The 23,051-nt window shown below is 37.9% G+C and overlaps 1 protein-coding gene across 1 annotated transcript; it reads right to left on the bottom strand.

Moving 5' to 3' along the window:
- Window positions 1-639: 639 nt before the first annotated feature.
- Window positions 640-22,701, bottom strand: XIRP2 (xin actin binding repeat containing 2). Its single transcript, XM_077751190.1, has 7 exons — window positions 22,684-22,701; window positions 22,014-22,086; window positions 20,947-21,077; window positions 15,047-20,302; window positions 10,996-14,971; window positions 9,938-10,055; window positions 640-2,382 (listed from the first exon to the last, which is right to left on the bottom strand). Exons 1-7 carry the CDS (start codon window positions 22,684-22,686, stop codon window positions 879-881), a joined length of 11,061 nt encoding a protein of 3,686 aa, XP_077607316.1. The 5' UTR covers window positions 22,687-22,701; the 3' UTR covers window positions 640-878.
- Between the last annotated feature and the right edge of the window lie 350 nt (window positions 22,702-23,051).

Genomic DNA, 23,051 nt, shown 5'->3' with positions numbered 1-23,051 from the left:
AAAAAAAAAACCCACCACAAAACCTAACAAAATGTAGTAGTGCATTTGTAGTAGTAGATTTGTATATTTATTGATTACATATGGTAAGCAATAAAAATGCAATATGTATAATTTATTTAAGTAACTTCTAAAATCTTTGTCATTCAGTTGATTTCTAAGAATGGACTCCACAGTATTTTGAAGAAAAATTGATATTTTTCATTAAATGTTTGTAGACATAGTCTGTGATAGTTTAATATAGGTAATTATTGAAAAAATAATCATCATTGTTTCATTAAATTACAGAGCAAACAAGAGAATGAAATTTTATATTTTCTGATACTGTGGCTTTGATTTAGTATTTTATTTTTTCTAGGAATGTGTGTGTGTGTGTGTGTGTGTGTGTGTGTGTGTGTGTGTTAAATACCTCCTGCCCCTGAAAAGACAGTTTCCAAATGATGGAAAGCATGTATACTTAAAACGTCAATATATTTGGAAAAAAGTTACAGAAGTATTTTGCTTTGCACCCCAGGTGATTTAATTTTATTTCAGCAGAAATTATAGAGAAGGTATAAGAATTATAATAAATATCAGCAGTATAGAATTTTGCCAGTGATGTTATCTGGCATGTTGAAAACAGCGATATACTGAAGTGCCATTTGACAGGAAAACAGAGCCATATTGTTTCATCTTTTCATTACATTCAGAATAAACATAGATTCAAACCGATTATGGAAAACACTGTATAGCTTAATACAAGGAAAGTCCCATTGTGACAGACATGAAATTTCCAAACATCAGGTTTACAAGTTCAACTAAAGGTTATCGAAATCTCTATTCTCATTTCAGACATCAGTGTTTCTCAGCCTGAGTGTGAACTGCAAATGGGAAGAGATGTTTTACTCAGTGTCACTGTAGCACCTATTCCTTTTAATTTGCTCTTCCACGGTGAGTTGTTCAGACTGGACCCCCACTCTAGGAAACGAAGGCTTAGCTGCATGTGCACTGCTCAGAACATCACAACTTGTATTCCCATTAACGTGGGCTGTCCCTATTGCACCATGCCGATGTTTGATGTCCTTCCCAAATTCTCTTAAATACAAACATGGCATATTTTTAATTTGATCTACAGATTCCATTAAGTCATGTTCGAAAATGTTCTCATTCTTTTCGGAAAAAGCAGTGATCTTCACAGGGTTAGAAAAGAAGAAGTGTAGGTTTTTGTTATTTGCATGGTTTCCTTTGATGTTTAAGATATTTGTATCAGAAGAGGCTAAGGAGCTTTCCTCCTTTCCTATTAACCTGCCACTGAGACTCGGTTTGGGGGCAGACTGCACGGGACTGCCAGCAGTAGCTCTGTCAGCCTGTTTACCGAGAGCCGTGGCTAGAATATTCCTCGAGTACGTCTTCTCAGATTCAAATATACCAAGTAACTCTGAGATTCGAGATGCATTTTCTAAATTTTCAATTTGAAATTCACTTGCGGTGTAGTTTGCTTCCCTTGACTGTGGTAATAGATTAGGAAATTCTAAAATAGATGTCTTTTGCCTGCAATTATTCAGACATGAGATTGCTACATAATTGTTATTATTATTCTTATTCAAATTCTCTTTGCAATTTTCTGGCACCACCTCATCATCAGTGTTAGCAACCTGTAAAACTTCTGCACCATCAGGTTCATTAGTTTCTTCATTTTTCTCCTTCTGAGCACTCTGCACAACCACATTATTGTTGTCATTAAGATCCATTTCACTTTTCCTTTTATTCTTTGTATCTTCAGCCTCATTCAGCTTATCTTGCACATTCTTATTTCCTTCCTTCTTCTCATCTTTTCTTGCTTCGTACATTTCCATGTCTTTGATTCCTGTAACATCCTCTTTTTGACACATATGGATGGACTGCAGATATGGCTGCAGGAAAGAAACATTATCTTGCTCCTGCCCTTTATTTTCCAGAGTTTTAATGGGTTCTATTAGTGATTCACTTTTAAATTCAGAGGATGTAGGAAATGTCATTTCCAGTGGCCATTTAGGTTTACTCATTTTGAGCTCTTCCTCAAGGGGGAAGTTTTTCTTAGGCATCTCCCTGGAAGGGGGCCAAATGATTTTTAATTTTCCCCTCTCCCTGAATTTTCTCAAATCATCTCTTTGTCCTCTACTGTTACCATCATCTAAATGTTTATTAAGATCTCCAAGTAAGGCAGTGTTTTCCACACTACTTTTACACATATTTGTGTCTTCATAAGGAATAAAATACATTGAGCTGCTTTGATTTTTGTAATTCCATCGATCTTTATGCTGTTTGTGTCCAAAACCTTCATCATAATTTCCTTTAGATTTGAAAAGTTGGTTAAAGTGAGGCTTACAATATATTTGTCCATGAAGTGATGCATAATTTCCCAAACTGCCAAAAAGAAAAAAAAAAAGAAAAAAAATGTTTAACATTCTATATATATAACATAAATTCATAGGGAATTAGGAAATTAATGATTTCAAGAATGAGTCAGAGATTCAGTGCAATTAACTGACTGGCAATAGGAATGTGCTTATTAACTGAACATTCTTGTTAGATAATAGTTACTGCTAATATTCAACAGGATACATGTCTTACAGTATTTAGAATTTCATGTTGTATGTCAAGTACTGATATAATAGGTATTATAGTGTAATACATATGCAGTTATAGATGGTGTAAAATGATAAGACTAAACCTTTGCTAACTCAGTGATTTGTGTGGGGAGGGGGGCTGCAATTTTCAATAAATCCTGAAAAGTACACACACACAAATCAACCATTTAAATTTCCTTGTTAACTAGATTTTGAATGTATTGGAAAAGTTGCTGATGCAATTGTTTATTTGGCCTCTTTGGGGAGATCAACAAATAGAGTGCCTGTTAACATTAAAATCAAATTTAGTCAGACATTATTTTTTAATCTCTCTGAATCTCCACATAAAAACAGATACACAAAATAGATAGCAAAACTTAAAGCCCATGGATAAAATTTATAACAAAACTAAGTGATGGGTGCTTGGGTAGCTCAGTCAGTAAGATGTCTGACTCTTGATATTGGCTAATAAGGTTGTGATCTCTTGGCTTGGGATCAAGCCCCACAGTGGGCTCTGTGCCAAGCAGGAAGCCTACTTGGGATCCTCTCCCTCTCCCTCTCTCTCAACTCCTTCCGCACTCATGCTCTCTCTCAAAATAAACAAATAAGTAAACATTAAAAAAACTAAGTGACAAAGTATCCCCACCAAACCCAAAACATAAGGAAGTAAAAACAAACCAACAACTGTAAGACTAGCCTGAGAGTCGCATCTGCATGAATGACAGCCGAGGAAGCAAGGAAGGTGTCCGAAAGACTGAAAAATATAAGACTACAAAATAGCCAGTGTTTTCTGGAAAGAATCTCAGGCCGATAGAGGCTGGGAGGGGTTTTACCTTCTTCATTGGCCAGTGAGTGCAAGGGTCCTGTAGCAGGGAAGTCTGAGGAGGCTAAAGAAGTTAAAACTCTCAAAATTGACCAACTGCAATCCCCTTTTAGGATAAGACTTTATACTGAGAACAAAAATATGGAAGTGGAATAAAAATATAATTGGATAATGATGACAGAAATGAAAGAGAGGGTCCTAACTAACATGGGGGAGAGGAATCAAGATAGGAAATTCTAGAATTCAAGCCATTATAGTTTTTTGGACAGTATATGAAAACTAGAAGAGGCAGTTCTATGAAGTTGGGAAAACCATCCTGAACATTGCTTTGTTCTAAGATTTGGGAAAACCAATGCCATATGAAAATAAGCCACAGAAAAATATTAAGGTCAAATATCATACAAAGTCATTGTAAGAAATGAAAGAGTAAGGAGCATTTTTCATATCACTACAGACAATGAAAACATGCTAGAAACACATGTTCTCAATATCAAAATTTAAAAAATGAGCTAAAAGACATTAAAACATGATAAAAGGGCTTGAAAGCACAGCATGAATTGTAATTAGAAAAATGTCATAAATGTGTTAGAAATCTGGGGAAAATATCAGAAATAAAAGGAAAAAAGTAATAAAAATTAAACTAAAAGAACTTAAGAGCATATAAACACAATAGAAAATATTTTAAGAAGAGAAACAGGGGACTAAAAGGATGAAAATTTACAATCAGAAATGAAAAAAGAGGATTTGAGAGAAAGACAAATAATAAAGACAGGAACAAAATATCCATGTATGTATAAAAGAAGTTCCTGAATGAGAAAATAAAGCAATGCAATAGGTTAAATGATAAAAAGCTATAGTTTAAGGAAACTTTCCTCATATAAAAAGGTATAGAACTATGTACTGAAAGAGGCACACTAGGTAACTGATACTATTTGACCCAGAATGATCAACATCAAGAAATATTTTAGTAAAATCACTGGACTTTAAATAAAAAGGAAAAAAAAATCATTTGTGTTTATCTAAAAAGAAAAAAAGCATATGATTTATATGAGAAAAAATCTAGATTATTATCAGTAATTTCAACACTTTATGTCAAAAAAATGTAATAATGCATTTAAAATATTCAATGAAAGAAAGTATAAGTCAATGATTTTACTTTCAGCAAAACTGACTTTCCACTAGCAAGATCACAGAACAGCCTTTTCTGAATGATCTACTAGAAAATAAGCTTGCATAACTAGAATGGCTACAGAAGTATAAACATAAAGATCAAATGCAAACATTATATATATATATTACCTATAAACTAAGATGAAATGATGGCAATGAGGGAGGTGGTGTGATATGTGATGGCTGTTTAATATGACACTGAAGACCTAGCACAATTTTTTAAAAAAATGGAATGCGGATGAATGGGAGCAAATGCCAGTTTTTAAAGTTTTAATAATCAAATTAGGGGTGCTGATAGTTTTGCTATTCCAAAATTTGTTCAAATGAATATGGGATACTCTCTTTTTTAAATGTTTTATTTATTTTTGAGAAAGAGAGAGAGAGAGAGAGAGAGGGAGAAAGGGAGAGACCATGAGTGAGTGAGGGGCTGAGAGAGAGAGGAGACAGAGGATCCCAAGTGGGCTCTGAACTAACGCACTGAGCCTGATGCCGGGCTTGAACTCTTAAACCGTGAGATCATGACCTGAGATAAAACCAGGGTTGGTTCCTAACCAACTGGGCCACCCAGGTGCTTCCAAATATGGGATATTCTAATTCTTTCATCTCCTTTGTCTCTGAGAACCAGAGGTCTTGAAGTGAAAACAAGGAGACAGACGTGGAATAGAAAAGAGGCTAACACAAAAGCAATGCAGTTTTGAATTCAATTTGAGATATTCCTACAAATTCATGATGTATTTTTTCTTTATATATAAACATTTACTAGCTCTCCACACTAAGAAAGCTTTGAAATTGTAACCAACCCAGTAGAAAAATAAAGGGAATAAAGGGAACTGACTCACAATAAAGGGAAATGACTGATTCTGGGTCTGGAGGAAGTAAATGTACCAAATGAGTACAGAACACCTAGTCGTACCAGAAAATGAGGAAACTATCAAAGAGTACTTAGGTCTTGCCAAAAGGACTGAAGAGACAACCTGAAGAGGCCACGTATAGAATAATTTGAGCATCAGTAATGATAATAACTGCATCTGATTGAAATCAATCAAATATATGTAAGTATAGGAGTTTAAAATTGGATTCCTCTTAGGAGAGGATAAGGAACCATTTCATTACATTGTTAAATAAATAACTGATACTTTGGCAAAGCAGGTAAACAAAGGGAAAAAAGTTATGTATTTATTCTGCCTTTCCTTAACCAAATGTACCATAAAGTAACCAAAGAGTAGATGAGGGGAAGCAACACCTGTAAAAGTATTCAAACTAATAATGAAAAAGAAAGAACAAAAAGAGAATATCAACATTTTGTGAACATCAATTAATGGATATAGGTATTAAGATTCCAATATCTGCCATGATCACAAAACCAGGCATAAGCAGACACTATGTGCTTACTATATTCTTGTAAACACTCCTTACGTGTTTGCAAAAGGTATCAAATGTTAGTTTAAACCAGAATCTAGATTCAGCTGACAGTTTGTCAGAAACATAGGGGAGAAAGGAGTATGTGAACTACACGATAAGTGGGCAATCAGCAAATCCAGACTGTGGATAATTCTACACATCAGATATCTCGGGTTCTTCACAAATAAATTGTAATGAATGAAAGAAATGGATAGAAAACTCTATAGATTTGAAAGATGTAAAAGACATGTCAAAGTTTTAAAAAATGAACACAACTAAAGTATAATATCCAGGAAAGCATATTTGGATTAAAAAAAAAAACTATAAAAATGCAAGGAAAAAAGCTATTAAAAAGCACACTGTTTACTCGGAGAGAGACAGCTGGTTGTGTTTGGGTGAGGCACATGGAAGGAGCTTCTGGACCTGCTGGCAATGTTCATTTCTTGACCTTGATACTAGCTAGAAAAAGTTCACTTTACAATAATTTATTAAACCATACATTTGCTTTTTTTTTTTTTTCCTATATTTGGGGCTTTTGGTGTAATGACTTTTTAAAAATATTAGTCACTGGGGGTACCTGGGTGGCTCAGTTGGTTGAGCGTCCAACTTTGACTCAAGTCATGATCTTAGGATTTGTGAGTTTGAGCCCCATGTTGGGCTCTGTGCTGACATCTCAGAGCCTGGAGCCTGCTTCGGATTCTGTGTCTCCCTCTCTCTCTGCTCCTGCCTCTCTGCCTCTCTCTCTCTCAAAAAATAAACATTAATTTTTAAAAAAATATCAGTCATTGAATATTTTTCAGTCCTCATTAAATGTCAGGCCTTTACAAGGTGTGGGAGTCAACCATCAACATAGTCCCCACAGCTGGAAAGCAGTTACATTAGATTGCGTTAGGAATGGGGCAAGCACGGGATTCTCTGGGAGCACATGGGAGGGACACCTGATCGTTATGTGGGGCTTGAAGCAGGCTTTTGCAAAGACATAAAGTCTCGGTTGAGGTCTGAAGAATGAGTGGATATTAATTAGCCTGGTGAAGTGCTAGAGGGGAGGCATGGGAAAAGTCCTACAGGAGTGGAAATAACATTTGGGATCAACTAGATATGAGAGAGAAAGCTAATGACTTTGAGGAATAGAAAGAAAGTCAGTCTTCATGAACAGTAACATGCAATGGGAAGGGATGTTGGGAAAGGAGCTGGGGTAAGGCTCTGAATTGCCCGTTAATTCATAGTAAGAAGCTAATTTTACTTTGATAGAGGTAACCATCATATGTTTTAAACAGGGAAGTGACCTCAGATTTGCATTTTAGAAAGATCATTGTCACTACATTATGAAGCATGGCACTGGGGCAAGTTGGTGGTGGTGATGGAGGTTAAGAGATACTGGGGGCAGGGAGGCTAATTTGCTAGAAAGACTGTTGCATTAGTACAGGTGACAGATGACACTTGCTTGGAAGATACCTGGGCTGTGGGAATGGAGAAAAATGTACAGCTCAAGAGGCATTTATGGGACATCAAATATAGGGGTTGGTCATTGCTTGCATAAGGAATGAAGAAGAGGAAGGACTGAAAGGAAACTTCGTGTTTCGGTCATTGATTTAGTGTTAATGTCATTTATTGAGAGAGTAGCATACGGACCAGAAGTCAAGGAAGGAATTTCAGAAGAGAGAAGATAATGGGGCATATTGAATTTGGTGTACTAGTGAGAAAGATAATTGGAGATAAGTGCCAGTCATTGAAATATAAGCATCTGATAGAGGAGAGAACTGGGCTACTACACAGATTTCAGAGTTCTTCCTTCCACATGGATGACGATTAAAGTGATGCGAGTGGATGCCATAAACTATATATATAAAGAATATAAACAGAAGAATAAATGGCCATAATGCAATTCTAAGGAACTCTAACATTTCGGAAATGAACAGAAAAGAGACACCCACATAGGAGTCTGAGAAGGAACACCCAGAAGGTAGGAGGAAACTATTATACTCTGGTGTCATGGAAACCAAAAATAAAGAACATTGCAGTAAGGGTGTTTGACATTGTTACTTTAAGCCAGATATAGCCTGATACATATTGGATTTAGCAAAATAATTACAATTCCAGCATCTCAAACTATAGCCACACCAAATGCCACATTCATTAAAAGGCATTTATAACTGTATTGATATTGTGCTTCTGTTGCACCAGACAGGAAAAAAGAAAACACACCAAAAAACAAAAAACCAGTATATTTTACCTGACACTGACAATACTCTATATTCTTTTTTTTTCTTTTACTTAGGTGCAATACCCAGACATAGGTATACTCCAGCCCACCACCTAATTTTGAATATGAAGTTTTACTGGAATACAATTGAGCCCATTAGTTTACAGCATACTTGTTCATTTAGTTATCTGTGGATGCTTTGCACTCAACCAGAAAGTTGAGTAGCGACAGAAATCGCATGGCTTATATAATTGAAAACATTTACTATCTCGCCCCTTATAGAACAAGTTTGCTGACTACTGATCTTGAATTTAGACTTTAGAGGTGCCTGGCTGTTTCAGTCTGCAGAACATACAATTCTTGATCTCAGGGTCTTGAGTTCAAGTCCCATGTGGGGCACAGAGCTTACTCGAAATGAAATGAGATTGGGGGTGCCTGGATGGCTCAGTTGGTTAAGTGTGTGACTCTTAATTTTGGCTCAAGTCATGATCTCATGGTTTGTGAGACGAAGTCCTCACATTGGGCTCTGTGCTGCACAGAGCCTGCTTGGGGTTCTCTCTCTCTCTCTCTCTCTCTTTCTGCCTCTCCCCTGTTCACACTCTATCAGTCTCGAACATAAATAAACAAGGGGCACCTTGGTGGCTCAAGTCAGTTAAGCATTCTACTTTCTCTGGTCATGATCTTGCAGTTTGTGGGCTCAAGCCCTGCACTGGGCTCTCTGCTGTCAGTGTAGTTTCTACACTCCTCCTCTGCTTGCAATCTCTCTCTCTCTCTCAAAAACTAAATAAACATTTAAAAAAAATTTATGGTGCACCTGGGTGGCTCAGTTGGTTAAGTGTGTGACTCTTAATTTTGGCTCAAGTCATGATCTCATGGTTTGTGAGACGAAGTCCTCACATTGGGCTCTGTGCTGCACAGAGCCTGCTTGGGGTTCTCTCTCTCTCTCTCTCTCTCTTTCTGCCTCTCCCCTGTTCACACTCTATCAGTCTCGAACATAAATAAACAAGGGGCACCTTGGTGGCTCAAGTCAGTTAAGCATTCTACTTTCTCTGGTCATGATCTTGCAGTTTGTGGGCTCAAGCCCTGCACTGGGCTCTCTGCTGTCAGTGTAGTTTCTACACTCCTCCTCTGCTTGCAATCTCTCTCTCTCTCTCAAAAACTAAATAAACATTTAAAAAAATTTTATGGTGCACCTGGGTGGCTCAGTTGGTTAAGCGACCGACTCTTGGTTTTGGCTCAGGTCATGATCTTACAGGTTTGTGAATTCAAGCCTCACATAGAGCTCTGCGCTGACAATGCAGAGCCTGCTTGGTATTCATTCTCCCTCTCTCCCTGCCTTCCTCTGCTTGTGCTCTCTCTCTCTCTTTCAAAATAAATAAATAACTTAAAAAACATTGTAAATAAATTAATAAAATTTCAAATAAAACAAAATAAGATAGAAAGTAGAATCCAGACTTCAGACTGAAGGGGTAACTTAAAAATGCCTATTTGTACAGCATTTCTTGATTTCTCTCATCGGTGTGATCTCCAGGTTTAGACAAAAGGAACCTTCCTGGGTTTGATTAAGAAAGCAAGATTTCAAAAGGAAAAGGGTCACAGCCATCCTGAGAAAAAAGGAACCTGACTACACCCTCCTTTGTAGTCATGTTAACGGATGACAGCAAGATGTAGAAAAATTTGTATCTTCTAGAGGGATGCTGCTATAAGTACATTTAGGCTCCTCCAATATGTGTTCCACAGACCACAGTCTTTTACCTCAGTTTGCTGTTGCAGTGGTGGCATCGGAAGCAGGATTTATGAAAACTCTGCTTGTCCGCTACTAGGCACTCCATTGGATAAACGGTCTTTTGACAAAGTGTACATATTGCCTTGTCTTGGAGAGGCAGCTTCTAAAAATAAAAATTTACCAAAGTTTATAAGATAGTGTCTTCAGTCACACTGTAAAACCAAAAGAAATAACAGCGTATTGACTAGCCATGCAGTTAAAGTAAAAGCTCTTGAGACAACTGTCCTAATAGTGCTTTTGTGGAGACAGGCCATCCTACTGTCAGGTTTGAGGTTCCAGAACAATCAGTGTCCAAAATTTTCACCTACTAAAGCATCCTGGAGAGAGTTCTCCAGAGTGCCTAGATATCTCTTAAAGCTGACAATACTGTATTTGTTTAATTTCCTTGATGACTTCATGTGGACTCTGTGACACCATTTCCTAACTTGAACGCAACAAGACTCCTGAATACGTTGAGACATTCAGGGCCATTCCTCCTCAATCTAATGGCTTCAGATTTTAGGGCTCTGGGGATGCTCATGTTTGCCTTTTACATGTTTCCTACCTCTTCCCTGGCTCTATCATCCCTGCAGCCACCTGCTGGGCTCAGGTGACTACCAGCTCCTGTGAACCACAGGAGTTCTATCACTAACAAGCGCTTAGACAGTGGTTCAAAACTGACATAGAACTTTCAGCCTCAGCACTGCTTTGAGCCTCATNTAATATGCTGTTACATATAATTATTAATACTGTCACAATAACAAGATTACATCTGCTGCTTTATCTAAAATCTGATTTACCTTGACAAATACAGGACTCAATCAATCTATACTGTTATTCTCGCACAGTGCAGATGACTCCAATATTAGATGCTTTTGTGAAAACAAAGCAGTAAAAGCAAGCATTGTAAAGAGGAGGATATCCTCCGCCAGGGAAAGCTGTTAGTTTTTGGTTATTTCCAAGCATCCTTCTAACTACAAGTCATCCTGGCTTTGGAACACGTGCCGTTAAGTGGGTTAGTCTTCACATTCTGCACGCTCTCATTTACCACTGATAAATGCAGATTCCTCTTGGAAGGTGGTTCTCATCTCAGTGGCAGACGCATCGGAGGTCGCACAACCCAGGCTTTGGAAAATGCTTTCACTCTCCTGCCATGCCTTTTGAAAATTCCTCCTGAGTTCTTTAGGTGAATCAGAAATATCTAATATATGGCCAGCGATGACATCTTCATAGGTTGGTGGCGCATGCTTGAAGTCAAAGCCAGATTTGCCAGCTTCTGAGCCATGTGATGAAGAGACCGTCATCTTTGACCCAACAACTTGACTCTCAAAAGCATCCACACCTGAGAAATGTTCACTTACAGTCCTTGTTTCAGAGCGGACGCTGGGCTGCATGACAGGGATTTTTTCTTGCAGCTCTCTAGGACGATTGCAAGAAAAGCCTGTAAAACTTGTATTTTCTAGAGATGTTAATCCAAATTCCTCCTTACAAAACGAACGACTTTCTTGTTTCATATTATGGTTTATTTCTCCATTGGTATAAACTCTTCTATTTGACTTTGCTTCAAAAGCTGGCCCATCTTCAAATTCCCTGAACCATCTGTTTATTTCATTTTCATGGTCACTCATGAAATTTTCAGCCATTTGAACAGTTTGGTTGGCGGCTTCATACCTTTGCCTGTGCTCTGAGCCGCAGGGCCCTTCGACCTTGCGGATGATTTCCACCGCATCAAAACTTTCAGTGTCCGGCAGGAGGCGCTGCGCGGAATTCCCAGTGTCTTTGTGAATGTAAGTCTCTCTTTTCTCCACTTGCCTAACTTCCTCTTGAGCTTCCGTGGATCCTCTGAAGGAACCACTATCTACGTGGTTTACACTTATAGGTATTGTGATTGTGGGTGGAGAGTCCCTACCACGGGTTTCTATCTTAATTTGACGACGAAGTGTTGCAGGGGATGCAATGATCTCAGACCTTTTCTCTACAATCGGAACCGGAGTTCCTGATGTGCACGCGACGCCCCCTCTGGACAGCTTTGCAGTGGTGTCTTTGAGTTTGACAAGCTGCTCAGAGCGACTCCTGGGTGGAGGAGGGGACGCATCTGCTCTGCCGACTCTAGACGTTTGTGCCACGGGACTTCTTGGTGATGGTTCAGCAAAACTGTCCTTTTTAGGGGACTGAGAGAGCTCATCCTTAGTAGAGGTTTCTGTTCGCCGGGCAGTAGACTCGATTGTTATAAAAGTTGGTGACGGTGGGCGTGTTTTTAAGGATGGAGGAGAGATCCTGCTATTATCTAATTTAATTTCATGATGGGTTTTCACGTGATTGTGAGCAGTTGCTTCATGGTGAGTTGCTACTTGATGGTGCTCTGTTTTTTCTACAATGGTATTTTCTTGCTGGTCACTAGCACTAGATATTTTAGATAATGTTTCGTTAAGGCTGGTAGGTTTATTCCTCTGGTTTCCTGCTTTGGAGGATATCATCATGGCTGTTTGAATTGTATTCTCACAGGACATAAGCATATCCTCTGCTTGAGTTTTAATATGCGTTATTTCTTCTTTGATTTTTTCTATGTTATTTTCCATAGCAATGCAAACTCCATACTGTCTTTTTTCTTCACTTAATAGCCATACTGGAATAATATTTAACAGTGTCTGAAATATTTTAGGGCCATTTTTATCTGGCTCCGCTTCAAACTGCTTTACCCTAGACAATATCTGTTGTAGTTCTTCACGTTTTCTCAAGAATTCCAATATATTTATAGCACATTTTCCATCATCCTGCTGGGATTCTTTCACAGAGGAAAATAAAGATTTGTTCTGTGTAATCTCTTGCTTTGAATCTTTAGTATTAGAAAAGACTTGTTTCTGTTGTATGCCCTTGAGTCCAAGACATTTTTCTTCCTGCAGATTATTATATGGCTCGGGCAATTTTTTATGTTCAACTTGACTTTCAGAAGTCTGTGTTTGTGTTTGCTGAAAATTCTGTGTCTGTGAATCAAGATATACATCAGTAACCTTTTGCTTGACTACCTTCTGTGCTGATTTATTCAAACGTTCTTGCTTTCTTTCAACTGTTGGTCTCTCTTCCTTTGGACCAGTCAGTGATGGTTCCTGATTTGTTCTTTCGCTTCCTGGAAGTTTCCCACTCTCAGAGTCTCTATATTCTCTTTGCTTCTCATGAACTATATTGAGTTTACTTTCATGGCTTTTCCCTACGGGTTCTGTTGGCAATTTTATTGTTACTCTTTTCTCCTTCTTAGGTAATTGACAATATTTTTCAGCTACAGATTGCTTATTACTATATTCAGTGCTTGCTTCAGTTCTCTCAGATTTCTGGTACTGTTGTTTGCTAATGGTTTGAACATCAACTTCAGATTGCTTTTTATGGCTTTCATAGATGTGGTCTGTTTCCTTTAATTTGTGATCTGGAGTTGGAAGCTGGATACTTTTAACTTTGAAACTTGGGGAAACTGGTTTTCTTTGGGACAAATGCAGCTGCTCCTCCACATACTTCTGTTGTGCTTCTTGTGTCTTAAATTCCTGGTGACTCTGTTTAATTTCACAAGGTGATATAGACTGTAGTGTGTCCCTCGAACTCTGTATAACTTCCTTTTCCACGGTATCTTTGTCTTCTGAGGCTGGGAAAACAGGTTGGTGCCCTTCAGCAGCAACGGTCACTCCTGGTGTTGTGGAAAGCTGGTTATCAGTACCCACTCCTAGTACTTGAGAATGACTTTGAGAATCCATTCCAGGTAGGGGAACCACCTCATTTGTTTTTTGTAACAACACTTCCTTTTTCGGCTCTGACATGTTTTGATTTGGGCTTTCCGTTTTGACTATCTTGTAGCAAGAACTCTCATGCTTCTGTTTTTCAAGCTCTTCTCTTTGTTGTCTATACTTTTCTTCAGCAATCATTAAAGGTGTCTTAAATTTTCTCATATAAGGTTTTGGACTTTGTTGTCCTGAGCCTGCTGAGAATGAATGAGATTTTACAAGAGGCGCTATTGTTTTTTCCTTGGATAGTGAAATTTCTGGAACTGTCTGTGAGAGAGACCTTTTAGAGTCCATAGATAATTGTTTTCTTTCATCAAGACTTCTGGATACATTCTGCTTCAACTCTGTGTGTTCAGTGCTAGTCACCATTACTACATTTTTCTGATCTTTTGAGGGAGTAGTTTTGCATTCCACATCTGGCAGGGAATTTTCCATTCCAACTCTTGGAGAACCGTGATTCTTTTTATCTTCGATCTGTTTGGAAAATTTGGGTTTGGGGAATGTGGGAGGTGGCAAAATTACCCCTGATTTTCCAGTTAGGACTTTTGCCTGAGAATGAGTTTGCTTAGAACTTGAGGCTTCTTCCTTGGAATACTGTACAAATGCTCCACTGCGCTTTTCTTGAACAGAGGAGGGAAGGAGATGCGATGGTTTAAGAGGAGGAGGGGGAGGCGGTGGAAACATTGATAGACATTCAAATTTCTCATCTTCTGGTGGTGGAGGAAGAGGGAGGCCTGGGAAACTTTCAAATTCAGCCTTTATCATCTCTGTGGGCAGTGAGGGAGGAAAAACATTTTTTTCAGGCAACATCATTAAAGGAGGTGGAGGAGGAAGAGGAAATTCAATTTCAGATGATGTGTTGGAAGGTGGTGGAGGAGGTGGAGAAGGAGGTGGAAGAGAACACTCACTTTCTTTTGCATTGTTTTCAGGGTTAACATTGATTGAATTAAAGGACATTTCCATTGCCATTTTTAAGTCTGTGGAAGTATTTGTCCTCATTAGAAAGTCCTGGCTCTTCAGATGAACATCAGCCTGCTTTTTGTCAATTGCCTTAAATTTACTGTAGCTTTTTGGGGAGACTTTTACTTCTGTTGTATTTGATATGTCTTGATCTATAGGCAAAATTGGTTGAGGGTTCATGTTCTTTTTCCTTATATCTTTCCTAGAACATTGTATTTCTTGCTCTAATGAAGTTTGCTTCTGAAAGTCCTCTGAAACTTCACAAGTTTCCACAACTGTCTTGTTGACTACACCCTGGGTTGGACTGGGCTTTGGGCTTTGTCTATCTGTTGATGTTTTAGTGTGTTTGGTATGTTTTGGAATCTTTACAGAGAAAGACTCAGTCTTCTGGTGGTCATTCCTCAGTTCACACGTTTGAGTCTGTTGGCTTCCAATTGTTTTACCAATAGATTGGGTAGAGTTAAAGACTGCATCCTTCTTCTGTTCTCTCACTGTCTCTGATTCCTTAGTTTTTAGATGTTCCTTGGCTGACACAGTTGAAGTCAATTGTCTGGTCATCTGTTCATCACTAAAATGCTGCTCTGTTGTGGTATCCATCCAGATACCCATTTTGTCCCCTGATTCCAACACATTTTTACTAGCTTTGTGGTGTGAATTAGATAGTCTTCTAAGGTTTTTCTCAAGAGCATCGTTGTTTTGTTCACGATCTATGACAATCTTTATGGTGCCTTTGGGGGCTTTTGGAAGATTAACTTCAGTTCTTTCTTCTATCAAATTCCCATAACAAGATTTGCCTGTAGTTTGATTGGGAGCATCTGTTCCCCCTTGCCACCTGGCTGCTGGCTCAAACGGTCCTGGTCTTGGCTGAAGAAGACTTTTTTTGTCCCTCTGCTCAGCCACCTGATGAATCTTTGTTTTCTGCTCTTCTGAGGAACCTACCATCACCTCCTTCACATCTTCTTTCATTACACTTTTTTTATCTACCTCTTTAAAAGCTCTCTGTGCTTCTTTCAGATTCCTTAATGACATTTGAAGGTCATCTCGGATAAGCTCCTTTTTCAGGATTTCTGTTCTTGTGTTTGCAGTCTTTTCAAGGCATTCAATGGCTTTCTCAATATCACCAGGGATGGCATTGGGTTGTTTAGATTCTGTCCATTGGTGGCTTGATTCCTTAAGTGACTTGAGTGTGGACAGCATGTCACCTTTTATAATTTCTTCTGTTTTAGCCACTGTTTTCTGATTCATGGCCTGGCTGAGGGAATTTAGGGTTGATTTCAAGTCACCTTTTATAATTTCTTCTTTGGGTGTCCTGCAAAATGTAGTCTGAGGCTCTGTCATAAAAACCTTAACTGTATTATGCACATGTCCTGGGATGATGTCGGCTTCATTAACAGTACGTTCGACCCGAGACTGCCTTTTCTTCAGTAACAGTTTTGTGCCCTCCACATCACCACCAATTATTTCTTCCTCCCTCTCTCGTTTCTCAGATGTTAATGTTTCATTTGACCCTGTCTGAAGTTGCTTAAGATAATCCAAAGCTCCAGTTTCTATGCATGTTGTAAAAAACTGAACATTTCCCCTCTCAGAGGCATCAATTTTAGCCCTTTCAGATATTTTATTGCTTGATATGGAAGACAGCAAATTATGAATGGAACGTTTCACATCACCCCCTATTACTTCTTCACGCTCAATTGTGTCACCAGTGTTTTCATGAAGAAGACAATAGATAGTCATGTTAATATCTCCTCTTTCATCTTCTTGAATTAAAATGCCTTTCTTTACAGATCTTTCCTCAGAGAACAGGTTTTTTATTGCTTGTTGTACATCACCACTCACTATTTCTTCTTTTTCAGCATGAAATTCTGTTGATCTGTTTAATAATTGAGTTTTGGTCAAATTAACATTTCCCTTCTCTTCTTCACTAACTGAAATCTCTCTTCTTATACAGTCTCTTTTGGAAAGTAGGTTCACCATTATATTTCTGAGATCAACCCTAATAATTTCTTCTTTCTGTACTTCAGGAGATGCTTGATTCATTAGCCTGTATTTTGCCATTCGAACATCCCCTACTTCATTGGCTTCAATGATGATTCCAGGAGCCTCAATAACTTTTTGAGAATAGAGTTCTTGCAACGTTTCTTTAATGCTCTTGCCAATAATTTCTACCTTCTCTACCCTATTTTCATTAAATTCATGAAGGGGTGTAGTTTCAAAGAGCCATGTAGTTGTTTTGACATCAGAAGGAGGGATTTCTTCCCTGATGATTTTTGTGGTGCTTTCATCTACTTCATTAATAGAATCCAAAGTTTGATTTTCAAAAAGCCATACTGCCTGCTTAACATCACCTTTCTGTATATCTTCTAGGGTGACTGTTTTGATATTTTCATATTCTGACGCTTCTCCTCTCAGTTCATCTATAGTGTGTGTTTCAAATAGCCAAGTAGATGTTTTAACATTGCCCTTTTGTATTTCATTGACGCTTACCGTTCTTATGTATGTATTCTTATCAAAATTTTCAGATTCAAATAATTGTTTACTCGTTTTTACATCTCCACCTTGAATATAGTCTACAGTGGACACGGTATTACGTGATTCTTCTGAAATCTGATCCAATGGCTGAGTTTCAAATCTGTATCTGACAGAACTAACATCTCCCTTCTGAATGTCTTCTTGTGTGACAGATTTGATAACATACACAGTCTCTGACTGGTTAATTGAGTCTAATGGTTTTGTTTCAAACAGCCACCTCGTTCCTCGTACATCTCCATGAATCACCTCTTCCTTTTTAACTGTTGTCACTTCATGATAATGCCCTTCTCGGTCTTGAATTGCATAGAGTGGCTGGGTTTCAAAGAGCATTCTGTAGCTTTTTACGTCACCCTTCATTACTTCTTCAGTAGTTGTTTTCTTGGTGCTGATACAGTCAGATTCTTCTTTAATCTCATCCAAAGAAAAAGTCTCAAAAATAAAACACCCCTTCCTTACATCCCCACCTTGTATGTCTGTCACTGTCTTAACTAATTCATCACCTTCTTGGCTCTCTTTTATCCTATCAATTGGCTGGTTTTCAAAAAGCCACCTACAATTTAAAACATTGCCTTTCTGAATATCTTCAGTCTTTAGGGCTTTGATCTTTTTCAAAACTGCCTCTGAACTGGAACTTATAGAATCTAAGGACTGATTTTCAAATTTATGCCTCATGCTGGAGACATCCCCAGCTTGGATATCCATTTCCATGGCCTTGATTTCTTTTCCTTCTTCTCCTTGTATGCTGTCCAAATTCTCTGTCTCAAAAAGGAAACATGCTGTACGAACATCCCCACCTTGGATCTCCTCCTGTTTTACAGTTTGCAATTTGACTGTTGCTTCAGAGTCATCTTTTATGGTATCAAGTGGCTTAGTTTCAAAGAGCCAAGTACAGGCTTTGACATCTCCTTTATGAATTTCTTCACTGTCAGTCATTAATGAAACTTTTTCATAAAGAGACTCCATTGGTTGGGTTTCAAAAAGCCACCTACACGTTTTGACATCCCCTTTAACAATATCTGTAGCTTGTTCAGTTTTACTTTCTTCCTCTTCCATATTACTAAAATATTTAATCGAATCAAGAGGTTGAGTTTCAAATAGCCATTTAGCAGACTTCACATTTCCAGCCTGTATTTCTTGAGCAGATATTCCTCTAATTATCTGGAATTTATGAATGCTTTCATCGAACTGGTCAATGGGCCTTGTTTCAAAGAGCCACCTACAACTTCGTACATCACCTCTTAGGATTTCTTCTTGTTGAACTGTTTTTACTTGATGATATTTTCCAAGGTGATCCTGAATGGCGTATAGTGGTGTTGTTTCAAAGAGTGATTTATTTAACTCTACAGCACCTCTTGTGACTCCTTCCACCTCTATTTTATGTGATGCATCAAATGTAATTAAATTGCTTGATTCAAAGATATGTGTGTAATTCTTTACATCTCCTCTGTCAACTTCTTCAAGTTTCACTGTTCGTATGTACTCTTTTTTATCTTCTCTAATGTCTTCCAGAGGCTGGGTTTCAAAAATCCATTTTTGGTGTCTAACATCCCCCTTTTCTTCTTCAGAGGCAGTGATTTTTTGAAGTTTTCCTACATCAGGGCTATCTTTTAAAGCCTCTATTGGAAGTGTTTCAAATAGATGCTTAGTAGTTTGTACATCACCCCCTATTATCTCTTCAGATCTTAGAGGATCTTCATCAGAAACTTCTTTTAGAATGTCTAATGGCTGTGTTTCAAACATCCAACACTTTCTGGAGACATCTGTACCTATTATTGTCTCCTTTTCAATGATGACCTCTTCTGAGTCTTCTTTGATTTTCTCTAAAGGTTGAGTTTCAAATAACCACTTTGCCCTATTCACCCCACCTTTGATATTTTCTTCCATGGATATTCCTCGGACAACTTTAATTTCTGTGATATCCTTGTTAATTGTGTCCAAGGGCTGTGTTTCAAACATCCAGCGTGCTGTTCTCACATCTCCCTTTTCAACATCTTCTCTGTGAACAGTTTTAATTTCTAGCATTTGACCTAAGCCGTCTCTAATAACATATAATGGTTGAGTTTCAAAACATTTTATACTTCTCTTCACATTTCCTTTAATTTCTTTGAGTTCAGACCTGAGTTGCAGTAGGTGAACTTCATCCACTGAATGAAGCTGTCCAAGCTGATCCAGATGTTGAGTTTCAAACATATATCTCACAGTCTTGACATCCCCACCAGTTACGTCCTTTATGGTAGTTACCATGGATTCTTCTTGACTTTGATGCATTTTATTCATTGAGTCTAATGGCTTTGTTTCAAACATCCACCGTGCTGTGCGGACATCTCCTCTGGCTAGTTCAGGAATTTTCTCAGCACTTTCTTCCGTGCCAGAAGAATGATCACCCAGTGTATCTATGGGTTGGGTTTCAAACATCCATGTGGTATATTTCACATCACCACCAGCAATGATTTCTTGATCAGCAATGCCCTTGTTGATGTTATCTTCATCTGGAGAGCCATTGTTGATGGAATCTAATGGCTGATTCTCAAAGATCCATCTCATGGACTGCACCTCCCCCTTCAGAATTTCATCCCACTCCAAGTGTTCTCTTTCTGAGTTCAGAGCTTTTTGAGAACTATCATTCGTATTTTCAAAAACATACCGGGCTTGTTGCACATCAGCTAAAGCTGAGCTCCCTGGGTTCACTTGACTAGAGACAATTTCAGAAACCTCACTGATATAATGTTTTTCTAAGTTTTTTCTTAACTCAGGATGGATGTGTTTATATAAACGGTTTAATTCGTACAAATTTCTTTGCTTAGAATATAATTCTTTGGGTACTGGTGGTGTTCTAGGAGGGTTGGGGAATTCAGGGGACTGGGAAAATGCTGTCACATCTATTGGAGTTTGAAATATTTCAGGTGGGGGTGGAGGAAATTCTTCTGTCTTTCCCATAGGAGTAGCATTAACTTGTGCTAGAGTTGAGGAAGTGGCATTGTGGGCACTATGTTTTACAGTTGATGTTTCCTTCCTCTGGCTGGTCGAAGTGCAAGAAGTAGAAGAGGTACCCACAATTGATGATGGTTTTAAACTCTCTTCATATTCACTTTCGATCTTGAAGGGAAAGAAAATCAGATCTTATAAAAATGGGTGTAGTGGTGGAGATTTCCTAGGGACTGTCCCTTATCTGTCCACCTGCTATGATATCTCCTTTAGAAACAACAGAAGACAGACTCCTTTTAAAGACCTACTTAGGAGCAATATTCAGTGTTTGTTACTATCTTTTCTATAATTCATTTGCGCTTTTAGGGTTCTATTCCCCACTCAGTACATCAACAACTCCATATTTTAACATTTACACATAATCTTGAGTATTCTTCCTCCTTTACTTAATGTGCTGCGCTGAGTAATCTAAAGGGAAACAGTAAAAGTCTTAAAGTACTTTTGAGAATTATTTTGTTTTCCTTGTAATTTTAAGCAGAGTATCTGACATTTAAAATTGACTTTATTATTTTATCTAATGCTAGTTATTAAACTTTAGAGCATATATAATTTTTTTCTTCCCTAATTTTTTTTCTAGTGAGAAAAGTTTTAACTCTACTGCTTCTCTCACGTAGAATAATCTCTTTATGGGAGAAAAAAGTACTGGCTCCAGATTTAGTTGAAAAACCACATCAAACATTCAATAATTTGAAAATGCTATGCATTTACATCTCGTTTTACACTTAATATGTTTCCATGTAGAGAAATAGTTTTACCTTAATCTGCTTGGCTGGGGTCATCTCTTTGTCAGAATAAAGGACCTTTTCCTGGGCAGACCTTTCAAACTGCTCTTTTAAGAACTTAGTTGAAACCTTTGGAATCTCTTCATCCTCCGGTGTATCAATGACTACAAACAGAAAAGAATACCGGGGATGTTAGGTAACTCAAAAACAGGATGTTTGAGAAGGAAACTGTAATGCTGTGGGAAGCTTCTCACAATATATGTTAAAGAAAAAGGTTCAAGGTACAAATATATACATATGACACTATTTCATTATGTAAGTTAGTGTCAAGAACTACAGTAGAACCATGGTGGTGGTTATCTCTAGATGCGAAGTCGTAAGTGATGGAACTGTTATTTTAATTGTATGTATGTTTCAAGTTTTCTACAAGCATATTTTACTTTCATGCTTATAATATAAGTTATAAGTCAAGAAAAGAACAGCAGAAGGACAGAAAAGGAAGACTACTTCATTTAAAAAAGCAAAATAAAACCAAAATGCAGATAGAATGAAGTAATAATTGGGTCACAATTGGCTTAAATCTTCCTTTTTAGCTCTTCAAGGCAACAAAAGTTCTCATTCCCCTTTTATAGGCAAGAGAGCCTGTACCTGTCTTATGCAAACTGCACACAGATTTGTCTGTAGTTTAATCTCATATCTGTAGGTTGAAAACTGAATTTAGAAGTGTGTAAGTCTATTATTAAAAGTAATATGATCTAGATAACATTTCTATTCTCAGGGAACTTGATAAACATTAAGCTTTATTGTAGGTGCCTGAGGCAAAAAGCAATTCGGAAATGACTGCTGTATCACCTTCTAGGCTTTTAGGATGAATTCATAAGGCTGATGGGCAGTGAACTATTTTAGCAGCTTATTGCATCTATTACCACAGGCAGAACCTAATTATACATAGAAATACTACTTTGTCTCCTTTGGGACTATGAGTCATAGTTACTAAATGTCCTTAGTGGGAGGGAATGTGCTTTTGAAATCCTCCATTCAAACCCAGACACATGAGTAGGAGAAAGGTATATTGGGATCAAATAATATCAAATTCTCACCTGTTTCTTGAACATATTGATGGAACTGAGAAGCTTGGTTTATTTCCTCAGTGTGCTTTTCAAGATGGGAGATCTGTGTTTAAAGATAATTTTAAATAAATAAATGTTTTTAAGAAGTCCGTTATTTTAGTACTGCACATATATTCTTCATTTCACAGTGATTTTCATTCAAGACTTCAGTGCATTTTGAGGGATGCTAAGTAAAGTTCTATCCCTTAATTATTTAATTAATTTTTAATTTGAGAGAGAGCACAAGCAGGGGAAAGGGGCAGAGGGAGAGAAGGAGAGAGAGGGAGAATCTTAAGCAGGGTCCACATTCAGCATGAAGTCCAATGTAGAGCTTGATCCCATGATCCTGGGATCATGACCTGAGCCAAATCAAGAGTCAGCTGCGTACCGACTGAGCTACCCAGATGCCCCCCTATCCCTTACTTTAATGCACAGGTTCATGCTATAACAGAACATATATAAATTAACAACTAAAGTGCACTCAAAAATTTAGCATGCTCATTTTAGTTTTCAAAGAACATCAGTGCCAAAGTGGGGAAATAGATGCTGGTATGTATTGATACTAAATACATAAAAGACCTTAAAAGCAATTGCTTACAAGGAGGTTAGAATTTCCACACAGTTTTGGAAACTGGAAAGCATTGTGTTTCTAAGTAGTTACCATTTCTGTTCCAAGAACGTCACTTTTGTGTGCTTTGGAGGCTGCTTGTTCATTTCTTTCCATTTCCTGGCTGCTTCTTGAAATGTCCCCTTGGCTGCTGTGGATTATCTCCTGAAAGTAAATGAAGAAATATGCAATACTTTAAGAGAAGTCTGAAAATGTTAACTGTTTTTTTTTTTAATTAATGCAATTTTAGTGACAGAGTCTTCAGAAAAAAATTAAAAATCTTAGGTGTATTAGTTTGCTTGGCTACTGTAACAAATTATCACAAACGTAGTGGTTTATAACTGCACGAACTTAATATATTTTATAGTTCTATAGGTCAGAAGCCCTGAATGGGTATCACTGGGGGTGTTGACAGGTGTTGG

The sequence above is a fragment of the Crocuta crocuta genome, unplaced genomic scaffold (assembly GCF_008692635.1).
Source record: "Crocuta crocuta isolate KB4526 unplaced genomic scaffold, BGI_CrCroc_1.0 scaffold219, whole genome shotgun sequence".
NCBI lineage: Eukaryota > Metazoa > Chordata > Mammalia > Carnivora > Hyaenidae > Crocuta > Crocuta crocuta.
The sequence above is the reverse complement of the archived record's forward strand: the minus strand, read 5'-3'. Positions and strand labels throughout refer to the sequence as shown.